Source organism: Orycteropus afer, unplaced genomic scaffold, assembly GCF_000298275.1.
Source record: "Orycteropus afer afer isolate SDZICR_OR568_19922 unplaced genomic scaffold, OryAfe1.0 scaffold00044, whole genome shotgun sequence".
Taxonomy (NCBI): domain Eukaryota; kingdom Metazoa; phylum Chordata; class Mammalia; order Tubulidentata; family Orycteropodidae; genus Orycteropus; species Orycteropus afer.
The window spans coordinates 2,710,419-2,727,831 of NW_006921631.1; the positions used below are offsets into that span (position 1 = coordinate 2,710,419).

Below are 17,413 nucleotides of genomic sequence, written 5' to 3' on the forward strand. Positions count from 1 at the left end.
TGATACTGCCTCGGAAACCCAAGTAGGGCTCGCTATGAGTCGGGTTTGACTCGAGGGCACATAACAACAACAACAACAACAACATATGTTATCTGATGGTTGCTTCCATTGGTGTCTATTGTAGAACCAAACAATATGTAATCTTTGACAACTTCAATCTTTTCTCCATTTATCGTGATGTTATTTATAGGCCCAGTTGTGAGGATTTTTATTTTCTTTATAATGAGGTGTAATTCATACCGCAGACTGTATTTTTCGATCTTCATCAGTAAGTACTCCAAGTCATCCTCACTTTCAGCAAGCTAAGTTGTGTGGTCAATGTATTACAGGTTGTTCATGATTCTTCCTCCAATCCTGATGCCATATTCTTCTTCATATAGTCCAGCTTCTCAGATTATTTGCTCAGCATACAGACTGAATAAGTATGGTGAAAGGATACAACCCTGAAGTACTCCCTTCTTGATTTTAAACCATGCAGTGTTTAAAATTTACCCTCCGGTTAGCAGTCACTGCCATCGAGTCAGTTCCAACTCATGGTGACCCTCCTTGGGTTTCCGAGGCAGTATCTCTATGGAAGTGGTTTGCCCAGTCTTCCTCCTGAGGTGTGGCTGGTGGAGGCTCTGTCTCATCCCTGACTCTTCCCCCATTTCCTGCCTTTGGGTGTGAGGCTTGTCTGCTTCCCATTACCTGGATCTTGTGGCTCTGTCTCATCCCCAGCTCTTTCCCCACTTCCAGGTAAGGGAAGCAACTTAGCTGTTCAAAACTTCTCCACCTTCCCCTTGCCTGGATCCCATGGCTCTATCGTCCCTGGATTTTCCCCCACTTTCTTGCCTCTGGGTGGGGGGCCTGTCTCCCTCCCCTTGGTAAAAACCAACCTTCTGATTAGTAGTCAAATGCTTAGGCATTACACTACTAGAGCATCTTCCAAATAGCATGGCAGGGCCTAAAATTCAAAGACTTTAATTTCCAAGTCTTAATTTGATCTACTGGACCACAAATCAGAACAGGACAGTTGGTATACTTTCTGGAGAGGGCTGTCAAAATCAGAACTGTCAACCTAGAGATAATGAAGGTAGAATTGAGGCCAGATGCTTGCTGAGGCTTATGTCTTATCCCCTTACAAAGAAGACTTGTTATAAAGACCACTCTTTCTCCATACTCCCTGGTGGTAGTAAAGGTTATGTGTCAACTTGGCTGGGCCTGATTTTGAGTGGCTGGGCAGCTAGTTGTAGTATGAGACTGGTAATCAATTCCATGGTGGAATCTATGGGAGCAGCTGAGTAGCTGCCTTAGGGATGAGGTCTGCTTCCAGTATATAAGGAGAAATTTTGAGAAAGATCTCTGCAGCTTTTGGTGCATTTGGACCTTGCATATAGCTGCATCTTCATTTAGCAACCTGCCATGTTTCCTGCTGAACTTGGACTATCTTTAGACTTGAACTAGTGGCCTGCCATGTTGTTTGGTAATGCTAGTACTGTGCCATTTTACTTGTCAATCTTGGGCTTGTTAGCCTAAGAAGCCAGCAGCTGTCTGAGTAAAGAGACACCTCTAGCTCCAGTGGGCTGGGAGCAAGAGACAGAGCTAAAGCCCAAGGTCAAGGGGCTTTCACCCAGCCCCTAGAGCTTGGCACTTTGAACTCAGACTTCCAGCCTCCAAAACTGTAAGAAAATAAATTCCTGTTTGTTTAACATGTGATATTTCAGTTAGAGCTGTATGAAGTGACCAAAACACTCCCCATACATAGTATACTTAGGAGTTACAGTACCAAAGATAAGAATAAGACTGAAAGAAAAAAAAAAACACTAAACTCACTGCCTTCAACTCGATTCCCACTTATAGTGATCTCCATTGGGTTTCTGAGGTGGTAAATCTTTACAGAAGTAGATTGACCCATCTTTCTGGTTAGCAGTCAAATGATTTAGGCACTATGCCACCAGAGCTCCTAAGACTAGCTCAGGTTTAATTAGGGCTTCTATGAGCTCTGGTGGTGTAGTGCCTAAGGCTAACCAGAAGACTGGTGATTCAACCCCAGCAGCCACTCCTCAGGAGGAAGACTGGGCAATCTGCTTCTGTAGAGATACTGCCTTGAAAACCCAAGGAGGGATCCTTATGAATTGGAACTGACTCGATGGCAGTGAGTTTCTTTTTTTTTTCCCCCCATCTATGAGCCAAACTGTATTCTAAGCTGACGTGCATTAAATCCTTTCATTCCTACACCGATTCTATGCAATTGGTACAATTATAATCATCCTTCTTTTATAGATGAAGAAACTGAAGCTGGAGGGGATAAGTAGCCTTGCTTATGGTTATCAAGTGGCAGAACTAGGTTTAAACTCAGGTATCATGTCCTGTTAACAGTACCTGAGACTATTTCTTTTATCATTGAAGTGGTTCAGTGTAAGCCTTTGGAAGCTCCAGATCTGGGTACCATGGACTGTACTCACACTTTGGGAAACTTCAGCTTCAGCTCACAGTGTGTCTTCAATTGTTCTGAGGGAACAGACTTAATTGGGATTGAAGAAACCACTTGTGGACTATTTGGAAACTGGTCATCTTTAGAGCCATCCTGTCAAGGTGAGGAACTGTTCAGACTAGAGGCTTTGTCATGGAGGTCCTGGGTATATAGTCTGAGAAAAAACAGTAGAATCTTGCTAAGAATCCTGTATAGTCTTCTGGAACAAAAATTAACCTAATGACATGATACTCTGATGCTTCCTGAAGGGTTTATTGTTATTAAAGTTAAAAATAAAACCTCAAACAAAAAATAGCAACCAAATATCCTGTTACCTATGACTTTATCTCACAGGGTACACAGGTTACAGTGATACAGGAGGTTATGCTGTGTTTTTTCTTTTCTTTTTTTCTTGCCGTGGTACACAAAATCGGTCTTGCTGAATCTGTTTAATTTTGGCTTTTTTCTCCTCTCAATAACACCCTACTTTATGTGGTGCCCTACTTAACACCAATGAATTTCCTTCTTAGGGGGCAGAGTTTTTTTGTTTTTTGTTTTTTGTTTTTAATTGTTTTATTTGTTTGACTCTTGAAGTCATGTTTAACTTTTCCTCCTCTGCAAACTCTCTGGAGAATAACAACTGTGCTGAAAAACAAAAATGCAGTACTTTATGTTTTTTTCTTCCCCATACAAAATAAAAATAGGTATGTTTGTTTTTGCCTTCTTAAAAAAAAAAAAAAAAAGATTATTCTTGTATGGGAGAAAACAGCACTTTTGAAGAGCTGGTTACACCTTCTATGCTTAAGCTCCTGACCCATCACTTTAAGTGATTTAATTCTCAAAAGAACTATCAAAACACTTCAATTAGCTCATAGAACAAATTTAACTTGCTGAATTTTATAGAAGTTGAGTGACTTGTTTTAGGGAGTTGAGATGTTTTTCAAACCTACATTGATAGACTTTAGAACATGTGAAAATTCTCTCCATTCACTAAGAAAGTTGCATAACAACTCTTTAGTTGGATGCCCAGTAGCATGATACTTCCTTAGAGAACCACCACAGCTGGGATAGCAGCCTGGAGCAGCCTCCCTTCAAATACCTCAGGCTTTGATGCTCTCTTGGCTTCATCTCTGCCTCTCCACCCTCCATCATTCTCAAGAAAATGAAGTCTGGAAGCATTATCAGAAGAAATTGCTAGCAGGTTCATGTGAATGGTTCTACAGTTGGATTAGGTATTTTGGATAAAAACCTTTGGTCAAGGGAGGGTGTCCACCCAGAAATACTGATGTTTTGTTTTCATCTCTCATTGAAGTGATTCAGTGTGAACCCCTAACAGCACCTGATTTGGGGACCATGGATTGTAGTCATGGCCTGGCAGACTTCAGCTTTAGCTCTATGTGCAACTTCAGCTGCTCTGAGGGGACTGAGTTAATTGGAGAGAAGGAAACTATATGTGAATCTTCTAGAATCTGGTCCAGCCCTAGTCCAATATGTCAAAGTAAGTAAGTTTGGTCAAATATACCGCAGACTTAAAAAGGGAAGTGATGGATGAGCAGATGGTCTGGAAAGATCTAATGAACACTTACATTTTGTTTTGCTGAATGTATATGGCTTAAAAATAAATTTATGATCATTAACATAGTATACAATTCTTGACTATTCTTACTCCTCCTTCAATGAGAGCCATTTCTTTCTTTCTTGTTTGGGGCCAATTCTCAACTCCTCTTCGCATCTTAATGCTTAAAATTTAAACCTACTGTCTCTCCACTTAATTTCTTATTTATTTTTCTATTCCACTGCAATCTGAATTCTGTTAGCCCACGGAAATGCCTCTACAAAGCTCACTAGTGACCACCTAACTTCCAAAATAGTGGCTGTTTCTCAATTATCATTAAGCTAATGCTTCCCAATTCTGTCTTTGCAAGAGAAGGACTATATCTTCCTCATCTTTGTATACTCTCCACCTGTCACAGTGTGGAGCAGAGAGGGGAGAGGAAATAGGTACTAAATAAGTGTGTATTAAATTAGCATGTGAATACTGAAATGACAAATCATTATTTATATATATTTACTTAAAAACTAGCATATGACAAAAGAGCTACCCAAGTCCTCCCTTGAGATGACTTCAGCCAAGACAAATGCCTTTAAATGATAAGATCTGTAGAGACTATCAGAGAAGCTAATCTCCTGGTGGGTCAAGGCCAGGGAGTAAAATGTGGGAGCAGAGAGGAGGCATCAGGGTCACTAGGGGAGGGCTGTGTATGAAGTTTACAGGAATGTTTCCTTTTAAAGCTTGCTAATATCTATTTGTCATGGCAACCTCATGTATTACAGGGTGGGACTGCTCCATAAGGGTTTCCTTGGCTATGACCTTTATGGAAACAGATCACCAGACCTTTATTCCACAGCACTACTGAGTGGATTCACACTGCTAATCTTTAGGTTAGTAGTTGAGAGCATACAATTTATGCCACAGTCGGAGTCAACTGGACAGCAATAGGTTTGGTTTGGAATATCCATTGCCTCATCTAGCCAATAGGTACCTTCTGATTGGATCCTCTGGGATCTTGAGTCTCTACTCTATTACATGTTTGGGTACAAGAATGGAAGCAATTTAAAAGGACCACCAAAGTAAAATGAAGAATAAAGAATTCCTTCAATGGATGGAATCAGAAGACAGATTTTATAGGTTTTTCATGCTGTTTTTTTTTTTTTAAATAAAGTCCCTCAATTGAACTTAGTTTATACTTCCAAGAAGATATGCGAATATATCCTTTTACTTATTTGTCAAGGAAGTGGAGGGAAGTAGTAGGGCTACATCATTTGAGAGATTGATTAGTGTAGGTCATTGGAATGTAAACAACAAATGCATATTATTTACACAGCTGCTTTAAAATAAAAGCATTTATAGTTTCCTTTGATTGACAAGTTACCTGGTTCAGATTATTGACTTTTGTTTTTCCTGACATTGTATTAGACCTTTTATCTCTTTGCTGTGTTTCAGAGTCCTAACTGTTCTCCAAGGCCATAGAACCAAATGTAATGAGGACCTCTTCTTGACAAGAATTTTAATACAGCTCCCAGAAGTCCCATGAGTCACAAACCTCAGGATCCATGTTGTATAGTCAGTTGGTTAGAGAGGCCGGTTCAGTATTTGCCTCTGGCAGTGTCATCATGGGCCTTCCCATGCCAATTTTCTCATCTGTCAAAAGACATCAAATGGGCTCTACTGGGAAATTTACAGAAGAGAAAAGTTGAATATCATAAGGTGGTACGAAGGAAATAATGCTTGTGACCTCATGCTGTGTTCCCTACTGATTTCTCTTTCAGAATTGGACAGGAGTTTCTCAATGATCAAGGAGGGCGATTATAACCCCCTCTTCATTCCAGTGGCAGTCATGGTCACTGCATTCTCTGGGTTGGCATTCATCATTTGGCTGGCAAGGCGATTAAAAAAAGGTATGTGAGTTGAACTTCAGATTAAAAGAATACAGCTTTAAAGTGAAAAAAAAAATATATAGAAACCCACAGGAAATTAAGTACTGAAGCAAGGATGCTAAGCTGTATGTGCTTTAGACATCAATTCCTGGAGACATGTGCAGCAGCCTGGTATACACCTCTATTAAAACAAGCTGGCTGATTTTTGCTTGTCATTCAGTGATCATTTAAAAACAGCTACTAAGTTCAAGGTACATGGCTGAGGTGATAACTATAATAAATCAGATATTCAAATTATTTGTTCTTCCTTACTTCTGAAAAAAAAGATACATAATCTCTGTCTTCAAAAGGCTACATGCCTTTGATTTTAGTGTTACAGTTCCACTAGGAAGTGAATCTAAGGTCCACTGTGGTTTGCAAGGCACTGGCTCCAAACACCTGATCTCTTCAAAAGTCACATACCTGTCTCCTGACATGTGGGATTTGTGTTCTCACCAGTGTTTATTCACCAAGGCCATGAGCTCTAACCAAATCTGTGACATGCTTATGCTACCCCTATCCCTCCACCTTGGACTGGAGAAGAAAAGGGAAGAAGGAGGGCTGTCTTGAGAAGCTAATATCTGCTTCTCAGAATAGTAGATGGCACATCACCAAAGAATAACAATAGCATCACTTCCCTTGCCTCTCTACGCAGTGTGTATAAGCCCTAAAGTGGAATCCTCCTGCTCATTGGGAGGACCCAGTCTCTGGCAAAGGTTGGATGTGCACTGTCACATTTGGCAGCACACATTCAGCAGAAACAGTCAAGATGTTGAAATTCATGTACATTAGGCAGCTTTTAAGACTTACTGTCTCAAGTTCTGGGTCCATGGATGACCTCAAAACAATTCATAATCAACTGCTCCATCCTGTCTTTTCCTGGAATTTTAATTTCACTTCCATCAAATTAGTGTGCTTTCTGCTCACTGAATATGGTATGTAAAGGCCACTTCCCATCCACATTGGCAATTATAGTATTAAAAAAAACAAAACTCACTGCCGTCGAGTAGGATCTGACTCATAATGACCCCTCTTTGGGTTTCCAAGGCGGTATCACTATGGAAGTAGATTGACCAGTCTTCCTTCCGAGGAGTGGCTAGTGGGTTTGAACCGCCAGCCTTCTGGTTAGCAGCCAAATGCCTTGGGCACTATGCCACCAGAGCTCCCAAAATTATCAATCCCTAATAGTCTTCCACTATGATTTGATTTTTCACCCTAAATTTAAGAATGACAGTGATAGGTTAGTTTTCTACCCAACCTAGAAAGACAACAAGAGGAGCACTGTCTGTATGAAAGAACTTTAACTGTACTCTGAGAGCACTGAGCACTTAAAATATCTCTTCTGTTAGAAATCTGCTAAAATTGGATCCCACTATCTTATAGTAATGTACTAAGTACTTAAGAAGGACCCCCGATGGTGCAAAAGTTAAACACTTGGCTGCTAACTGAAAGAATCGAGGTTTGAATCCACTCAGTGCCTCCACGGGAAAAAAAAAAAACCCTTGTGACCTGCTTCTGTAAAGATTATTTCCAAGAAAAAAACCCTATGGGGCCTGGGGTCTATCACATGGGGTCACTATAAATCAGAATAAACTCCATGGCACCCAACAACAATAAGTACTTAAGTACTGTACTGAGGCAAAAGAAGAAAGATATTTTTCTCACATGATTGGTTATCCTTTCCACTGTCTCTATAGTCTGACCCCAAGCATTCTTTCTTTCCTCCTACCTTGGGTGACAATGGCAGACCTGAGGGAGTAGAGAATGGAGTGGGCAATTACACACTGCCCTCTCTGGTAGCATAGTGGCTAAGGCACTTGACTGCTAACCAGAAGGCTGGCAGTTCAAACCCACCAGCCACTCCTCGGAAGGAAGGTTGGGCAATCTACTTCTGTAGTGATACTGCCTTGGAAACCCAAGGAGGGTACACTATGAGTCAGGTCCGACTCGATGGCACATAACAACAACAACAACTGGGATAAGGAGGCTATTATCTAAATAATCTTTAAGGACTCTGGGACCGTGAGTTACCTTCATAAAGGAGATATTTATCTCCAAATTCGAAAACTTTTTAATTTTTTTTTTTTTTTTGGTAGAAAAGAAAGAATAGAATCAAAATCACGTAGATTTAGTGAGGACGTTAGCTGGCTAACCCTGATTTATAAGCAGTAATGAAAAAGGCAATGAGGTTGTTTTCTATTTTTTTTTTTTTTTTTACCTTGGAGTCATTTCTGTACAAGATCTCAAACTGATAACATGAAAACTTGCATGCCCCTGCTGTGGGAATCAGTGTGGGGCAAACAGGAAACAGATAACGGGCAGTTAGTTAGACTAGTTACAGTTAGGCCAAAAAGAGAACAGAAGCCCCAAAAGTCAGAGTGTCCTATTGTAACATTTAAATAGTCTTCTCTTGTAAGACATCTCATCTTCTCCAACTCACAAATGATTTTGTATTCTAAAATTTTAGTTAAGTTGCTTCTTTGAAACATGAAGCATGTTTTCCTTGTAGAGACAATGTTGGAAGTAGTGATTAGGTTCCCAGGCTAACCCCCCATAACTCTTCTAATGCAAAATGTAGCAGATGCATCTGCAGTGATAAAAATAAAAAATAAATAAATAAATAAAGCTGTATATATACAGTACTCATCGACTCTGAAAATTTTATAGGATTTATTTTGGGTTCAGAAAGCTGAGAAAGAAGACAAGTGAACATTTCAAGCACAGTAGACAATGAAATGACCAGAATGTTGACTGTCCTTCTGTCCTTAGATGGACCTTCTGAATTGGTACTTTGACCCCCATTCTAGTCATCTTGGTATCCACAAGAGGGCTTCAGAAACATGTTACCCAGTGCACAGGATTATCTAGAAACATTTTGTGTTCCTTGCATCATCATTCTCTGATTAGCCGTTATCATTGGCCTTGCTTTATAAATAAGGAAACCAAGGCAATTATGCTTTTGGCCAACAAACCTCCACAAAAAAAAACCTCATGACTGTCCAGTTGATTCCAACTCATGATAACTCCACATGTTACAGAGGAGAACTGCTCCATAGGGTTTCCTTGCTGTAATATTTATGGAAATAGATCACCGGGTCTTTTTTGCGCAGTGCCACTGGGTGGGTTCAAACTGCCAACCATTAGGTTTGGTGGTTGAGTACAAATCATCTGCACCACACAGGGACCTTCTTGTTATAGAGGCCAAATCTCTAAAATCCCATAGCAGGGATTTGATAGCGGCCAGAGTCAAACCACTGGCCTTCAGATTAATGAGACTCTGGGGTTTTTTTCCCCCTCATTTGGAAAATTTTTCACCTAAACCAACACACAGGGTTAGAACAGGGCATGAAACTGAACATCTGCCCCCTTAGTTCCCTTTTTTTTCAAAAATAAAACCGCTCAGTAGGAACAGACTTTTCTCATTTATTGCTATTGTGTTTCATTGCTCCTAAAAGAAATATATATTTATAGAAAGACAAACAAATGGAACCTGAAATGAATTCAGATTTGATTCTCCCTGCTCAAATGTATTTGGCCCATGCCATCAATAGGCTAAATTTTGGAAGAAAGATTTATAACATCAATTGCTAACACTTTAAAGATTTAAAACAATAATGGAGTACTAAGTGCTAGGCTGTAGCCTAGAAATGTTTTCTTATTTAATTATTTTCTTATTGAATAGTTGTATCAACCTGATGACAAAGGTACATTTATTATACCCTTTTACAGATGAATGAAGAAATTGTGGTTCAGAGAGAATAAGTAACTGTTCAGAGACACACTATAGTTGACAAACAGGACTTGCATCTGGGTCAGATGATTTTAGAGTTCCAGGTTATAGTCACAGAATATATTGCCTCCAAATCACTCTTTCTCCTCAAAGATCTTTTTTTTTTTGCTTTTATTTCCTGTGGAGTCAGACTCTGCAGTTCATTCATTTATCTACTCACTTATACTTTGTTTTGTTTTGTTTTTCTTAAAAAAAATGTAAGACAGTCTAGAAAATATATTCGACATAACTAATTAAGATTAGTTTAAGAAATAGGTAAGAAAAAGAAGATAAAAATTTAGAGTAAAAAAATAATTTAGAGCCAGGAGTAAAGTTAGGACACAAAAGCGTGTGCCTCAAAGTCCTATATATACTCAATAGGACAGGGCCTCAGATCTGGCCCTGAGTTTCCTTGCAGCCAGTGAAAAAAAGGAAGCGTAACTGGTGAGAGTATTCACTGTGTTTGTAAGAAAAAAAACATATCGGGTACTCGGATGAGGCTGTACAATTTCTCCCAATGAAACAAGGGTGAGAATTCTTATGGATTCCCATAGAGGATGTAGTGTGATATGATGACATATGTCCTTACAGTATTAACAGCTAAGTCTCTTTGGGAAGAATTGGCAGGTAGGCTGACATGGCAGGTCAGGAAGGGTTAAACAAGTAAATGGGCTTATTGGGTCTGTCCATCAGCAATTCAACCTAGACTTCTCTCTTCTTGAGGAGCATACATGATGGAATTGAACTCTGAGAGGTATCTGCATCAGTGGGTTTATCCTATCTGTGTATTTACCACTGTTTGAATTAGAATATTAAGCCAAACCTTCATGTCCTCATAGACATAGATGATATCTATGTAACAAATGCAACTTAAACTTCAAAGGATGGTTTTGAGGGTGGAATCTCCCTTCTACTTTATTTTTTAAAAATTAGAATTTCCTATTTTTTGCTAATGATATTTCTTAATTTTCTTTTCTTCCACGTCCCCACCAGGCAAGAAGTCTCAGCAAAGGTAAGTCAGAGAGATATTTCCACATCTGTTGATCCCTTCTCTGCTTTCATTATGATACTGTTACAGCTAGACACATTCACACTATTTACCACATTTATTGCAAGGTCCTTGTCCAAGTGAACACTCTAGATAAAGTGATAAATCTATTAGCTTCCTTAAAAATCTGTGCTTTTTAGTGCCAGTAGAGCTGAATGAATGAATGAACAAGTAATGTCTAGTAGGAAAGGACAGTTTATGTAAAGGAAGCTGTACTAATAGTCTCTGAATTTTCTTTGATGATTGGAAGCATTGTGATGTATTTCTTCTTGTCCTGACTGATTTAACATAAGGAATGAAATGCAGTATTAATGAAGCATTCAATTCACCAACAATTTATTGAGAAACCAGTGTATTCCAGACCATAAGAAGGTGTAGTTCCAAACCCCAGGCCTTCAATACCTGGAACTAGAGGGTAAATACCTATGCTTGGACAAGTATTGACCTTCAAAGTGTGGACAAGATTGCTGCTGTTGTTGTTGTTAGTTGCTATCCAGTCAATGTCAACTCATGGCAAATCCATGTGTGTCAGAGTAGAACTCTCCAGAGGATTTTCAAGGCTGTTCCCTTTTGCAAGGCTCCTCTGGGTGGGTTCAAACCCCCAACCTCTCGGCTAGTAGTTAAGTACTTAACCATTTGTGCTACCCAGGGACTCCTATGGCTCTGTCAGAGAGACATTTTTTTTTTTTTTTTAGTTTGATCCAGAAGCTCAGATTTCTTCAATTTGACATGCTGAGAAGAGATGCAAATCTGTGAAAGTGAATGTCCTGTCTGACCGGCATGAAGATGGCAAAATGAGAGCTAGTGACTTGCTTTGAAATTTTAGGAAGGATAATGTTAGTAAAAATTATCGTGGAGATGAGATTTTGATGACATACAATGTACCCAGCTGGACATCTGAGCTCTTTTGAAAATGTTGGAAATGAAATAAGATGTTCCCTGAGGAGGTTGGGAACTTGACAACCAACCAACTAAATACAACTTCTTGTTGAGCAAATCTCAGTAGTTCAGTGGGCTGCAGTTTAGTACGCGAAAGAGAAACTAGGAGAAATTAAGACAGCAGACACCAGATCGTGAAGTAATTTATAAGCCACATTAGGGAATATGGACTTTATTGTGAACTCTTTAGGGTATCACTAAAGGAGTTTAAGCAAGTGAAGGTCATGCTGAAATTTTCATTTTATAATAATGACTCCATATGGCATGCATGGGAGGTGGAACAGACTACGGGAGGTAGAACTATCGTAGAGGCATTTGAAATTTAGGTTAAATTTGATGGTGCCTGTCTAGAGAAATAGCGGTGAGGGTGGGTTTATGAGAAAAGAGGAGATAGAATCAACAGAATATGATTACTAATTGACTGAGAGAGAGAGAAGACTCAGAAGTTGCCACTTACCTGGATCTGGTGGATGGCAATACCATTTACTGGGAAGGGGTCACAAAAGAACAAAAAGTTTTAGAGGTACTTTAGGCATCTGCAGTTCATCCACAGCCCATCCAAAGCACAGGCGGTGCTTTGGGGCAGGAGAAGGATACTTGCAGGTCCTCACATTATAGGAAGTAATTGCTGCCAAAGGAGTTGATATGATCATCCAGGGAGAGTGTCCGGTGTGAGAATGGACACTGGAGAGAGAACAAGACCTGGGCTGAGGAAAAGGAGAATAAGAATAGGCTCCCAGAAAAGTTGAAGGAAATTGAGAAGAGTATGTGTTCATGGGGAATGGACCAGATTTCAAATGCTTCCAGGGGAACCAATCACTGGATGTAACAAGAGTATCAGTGGAGAGAACATTTTTAGTATTAAAGCCATGAAAAAAGTCAGATGGCCAGGGGCTAGTGGGGATGAGAACATGGAAGCAGATTATGTAGTCACTTCTTTCAACAACTCAGCTATAAAGCAAAGGAGAGAGTTAGGGGATAATTGAATGGGATCAGAGGTTCAACAGTGGTTTCTTAAAACTCTGTATTATTTGATAACACTATCCTTTCGTTAATAGTGTAGTTAGGGCTGCCTTTCCTTTCTCTGTGGGAAGGAAACTCACAATATATAAAGATTTCTTTCATGCTCACACTCACTCAGTGTCAATTACCCAATAAGTACGGTAAGCAAGGGCTTACTTGTGCTTACTCACTAATCTGTGGTAAGCACATGTGAAACTATTCAACACAGATTAGTAAAGTAGCATAAGTAAGCCTGTGCTTACGTGAAAAATGTGAAATTGTTCACCATAGATTAGTAAGTAAGCACAAATAAACCTGTGCTTACATTGTTTATTGGGTAATCCACCCCTGTACTAACTGAGTGAAAGTCTTCTCTGGGACAATCTACCTATAGCCTTTATTCTGGTCACAGGAACCACCTGTGTTTTAATTGCCATTAGATAAAGTATATTATTTCAAAAGTCATTAGATGTCCTTAGGGGACATTTAAGAGATGCTGGCAGGAAGAAATTTAACATTAGGTTAATTACCACATTAAGCTAATTGCCATATTAAGTTTAATAGCTCACTGATTTTTACAATGAATCAATCAATAGTGGTTTATTGAACACCTTTGTGTTGAAACAATCCTAAACTTGATTAGGGCACCAAAAGAAGTAAGCCCTTGTCCCTGACCTCAGGGAGATTATTATTTAGTTGGGGGGTAAAGACAGGAAGATAAGAAAACATTTAGAGCAATATAAGGCCAAGTATTGTGATGGCCAATGAATTCTGTATGGAGAAAATAAAGATATTTTGGCTTGGTGATCACAGACAATCTTATAAAGCAGGTGGAACCTCGGGTGGTTTTTGAAGGATGGTGTGATGGTTATGTTTTTGTGTCAACTTGGCTGGGCCTGGTTGAGTGGCTGGGCAGCTGGTGGTAGTTATTGCCCATGATGAGACTGGCAATCAACTCCATGGTGGGATCTACCATGAGCAGCTGAGTAGCTGCCTTTGGGATGTGGTCTGCTTCCTGTATATAAGGAGAATCTTTGAGAATGGTCTCTAGTTTATGGCATGCTTGGACCCTGCATGTAGCCATGTCATTGCTCAGCAGCCTGCTATGCTCTGTCAACTTTGGGACTTACAATGGACTTAAGTTAATGGCCTGCCATGTGGTTTGGTAACATCAGGACTGTGACTTTTTACTTGTCAACCTTGAGGCTTCTCAGCCTCAGAAGCCAGCAGCTGTCTGAGTAAAGCAAAACCTCTAGCTTCTGTGGGCCAGGAGCAGGAGGCAGAGCTGACCCCAAGGTTGAGGGGCTTTCACCCAGCCCCTAGAGCCTGCACTTTGAACTTAAATATTTAAAGCCTCCAGATTGTAAGAATAAACTTCTGTTTCTTAAGGCCATCTCATTTGTGGTATTTTCTTGTCAGAGTGGCACTAGGTAACCAGAACAGATGGATAGAATGGAGGTGTGTGGAGAGAAGCAGGGAAGGCAGCCTAGAGAAGGGAAATGATGTAAACAAAGGTATGGTTGTGGGATTATAAAAGGAATATTCAGTGACCAGTGGTAGAACTGTCTAGAAACCATAGTATAGAAGACACATAGAAGAGAGTTTGGAAGGGAAGGCTGGCCCCATCAGTATGGGCCTTGAAATTCTTCACCAGATAGTCTAGAAGGAACTACCAAAGAAGAGTTATTTGCCTAGCCTCTTTTGGAAATCTCTCATTTAATGACCAACGTGATTTCAATTCATAGGATCACAGAACTTTTAGGTCTAGAAAGATCTTGGTAGACATTGCATTCAAATTCTCTTTATAGTTGAGCTAATTAATTATCTTACAGGCTCTGAGCTAATGAAAGAGCTAGTTAATAATAAATAGTTATCAAACATTCTATGCTGGGTGTTGTCTGAAAGTTTTACATCTCTTAAATCATTAACTGTTGACTACAAGCCAGGGGGTAGATTCTGTTAATATCCCGATTTTACAGGTAAAGAAACAGAGGCACAGAGAAATGAAATAGCTAGCCCTAGATCACTGAATAAATGGCAAAGCTGATATTTGAACACGTCTGGATCCAGAGATCATGCTCTTAACCCATATACTTCTAGAACTCAAGACTCTTGACTCCCCAGTTAGAGTTCTAAGTGCTACATATCTTTTCTCCCACAATGATGTGATTTTTTTTTTCTCAAATAGAAACTACTGTGTGATAGCACCGAGGAAGGGTGGGGTGGAAGAAGTAGGGCATATTTCTAGCACAAGCTAAAAGTTAAAAAACACTATCACACTAAACATCAGGTGCCAATATTTTTAATTGAGCTAATTCTCATAGTCCTATGTGTTTGTTCCTATAAGCTCTTGTTTGTGAATGACTGACTCCTTGGGCATTTGTGGTTTCAACTCTGGCTGGGTTATTTTGACTCTTCTGCAAACTGGTTCTGTTTATCACCTCATTTGGTTTCTAGTATCTAAATTCTGCCTGGGTAAAAGCTACACCCAAGATACACAGGAAGATACGATGCCAACCTCGGAGGAGGGTATATTTGAAATTTTGTCTTTTGAAACCATTTTTTTCCCCTCTATATTGGCAAGCACACTTGCAGCTGCTGAACTGTGGTTTACCTCGGCAGTTCATCATGAGAGCCGAGTATGAGAATCTGATTCTACCTCTGAAAGGTGCTACTAAAATATACCATATTTGGTTCTCTTGGGTCATTTCCAAGAATATGAGACCATTGTGTCACAAAAGTGTCATTTATTTCATAAACCTAAATTTGTCACCATCTCCTTACATCATTATCTCATCAGAATCTGGCATTTAGAACTGCCACCAAACTGTTTATGAGTTTCCAATTTTTTTCTGATTTCTCTTCCCATTTGAACATGTCTTTGTTTACAGCGCTGCCTTTTCACTGTTCAAAATCCATCTAAAAGGTCCTTCAAAGTTATTACATCTGGAGGCAAAGCCTGTACTTGAAGGATTTCTCGAAGTGAAGTCTGTGGACAGTAGTATAAGCATAAACATTACTGGAGACCTTGTTAGAAATACAGAGTCTCAGCCCTCTCCCCTAGCTCCAAACCTACTGAAATCAGAGTCTGCATTTTCACATGATCCCTGGGTGGTTTGCACCTGAGAGTGTGAGAATTGCTCTAGGGCTCTCTTCTCATTCCTTTGCCCTAGTAAGTGCCTCACATCTTGTCCAACCCAATTGAATGGCATTTCCTCACCTCAACTCCTTTTCTCACCTTTAATGAATACTTATCTTTACTACTAACACTTTAGGAGCTCTGGTAGCGTAGTGCCTAAGGCACTTGACTGCTAACCAGAAGGCTGGTTGTTCAAACCCACCAGCCACTCCTCAGAAGGAAGGTTAGACAATCTACGACCGTAGTGATACATCTCAGAAAACCAAGGAGGGGTCGTTATGAGTCAGTTGGACTCAATGGCGCATAACAAAACTAACACTTTAATTTTTTAGCTCCTTAGTTTAATTTATAATCTCTTCTTTTTCATTCAGCATGGATGATCCATCTGTGAGAGAAAATTCTTGGGATACTAAAGAGCCATTAGATCCTTCAAATACCTCTATGAAAACCTTGACATGATAGTGCCTCCTGTGTTGAAGATGAAGTGTGTTTCCTTCTGTGCATCTGGAAAGATTTCTACTCAACCAGCAGCTCCTTCTGCTTCCATTTCCCCCCCTCATCATCGCTCCCTCCAGCCAAGGTTTATATAGCTCAATTTTTTATTTTCTTTCTTGTGGAGAAATAAATAAAGCCACAGGGGAAAAGGATTATATAAAATACAAAGATGTCCAGTTGTGCTCTTTCTTGATTTTGTCTTTTTCAGTTCAGTGCTATATATATCTCATGACATCATTTCTCAATGCAGTGAAAATTTGTTACATATATAACTACAGACTGTTTTGTGGCAGATTAAATGTTACCTCCCCTGCTCGCAGTATAAGATTCCTTGGTAGCATGCAATGGGCAGCCTATACGACTATGAGACCAGAACTAGATGGTGCCCGATTACCACTGTCAACCACTGGGAGGGGGATCTATGTAGGAGATCCTGCGTAGAGAGGGAGAACAATGTGGAACAAAACTCAAAATCATTTTGAAAAAAAAAAAAAAGGGGGGGGAGGGACCAAGTTTGCTGTCTGATAGAGTCTGGTGGAACCACTGAGACTATGGCCTCTAGTTGACCTTCAGATCTGGAATTGAACTCACACCTTTGGCTTCCAGCCAAACGAAAGACAGGCATAGGAGTTGAATATTTACCTGAGGTAGATACACTCCTTGGAGAGAACAATCATGAGAGAAAGAAGGGCTGTTTATGCACAGGGAGACAGCTTACGGGGCAGGACTGCATGGAGGGATGGACACAGGGAAGAGGTAACTGTCAGAAGGAAGTGGGAGGAGAGCTGTTTCATTGTGGTGAATTTTGGTCAATGTCATGAGACAAAGTGTATGTGAACTGCTTTATGGAAAGTGAATTTGCTCTGTAAATTTTCACCCAAATCACAATTTAAAAAAACAAACAAACAAAAAAGATTCCTTGGTAGCACAAGCAGTTTGCAATCGACTGCTAATCTAAAAGTAGGTAATTTGAACCCACCCACTAGCTCTGTGAAAGAAAGGCCTAGAGATCTGCTTCCGTAAAGATTGGGGCGGGGGAGGGAAAAAAAAAAAAACCTATGGAAAAGTTCTACTCCATAACACAATGGGGTA

The 17,413-nt window shown here is 39.9% G+C and overlaps 1 protein-coding gene across 1 annotated transcript in view; it reads left to right on the plus strand.

The window, feature by feature from the left end:
• SELL (selectin L) overlaps positions 1-16,285 on the plus strand; it is a 26,026-nt gene extending 9,741 nt beyond the window's left edge. Inside the window, exons 6-10 of the mRNA XM_007937781.2 lie at positions 2,389-2,574; positions 3,765-3,950; positions 5,783-5,911; positions 10,692-10,710; positions 16,198-16,285. Coding sequence (XP_007935972.2) covers positions 2,389-2,574; positions 3,765-3,950; positions 5,783-5,911; positions 10,692-10,710; positions 16,198-16,285 — 608 coding nt within the window. The remainder of the gene's footprint in view (positions 1-2,388; positions 2,575-3,764; positions 3,951-5,782; positions 5,912-10,691; positions 10,711-16,197) is intronic.
• The last annotated feature ends 1,128 nt before the right edge of the window (positions 16,286-17,413 follow it).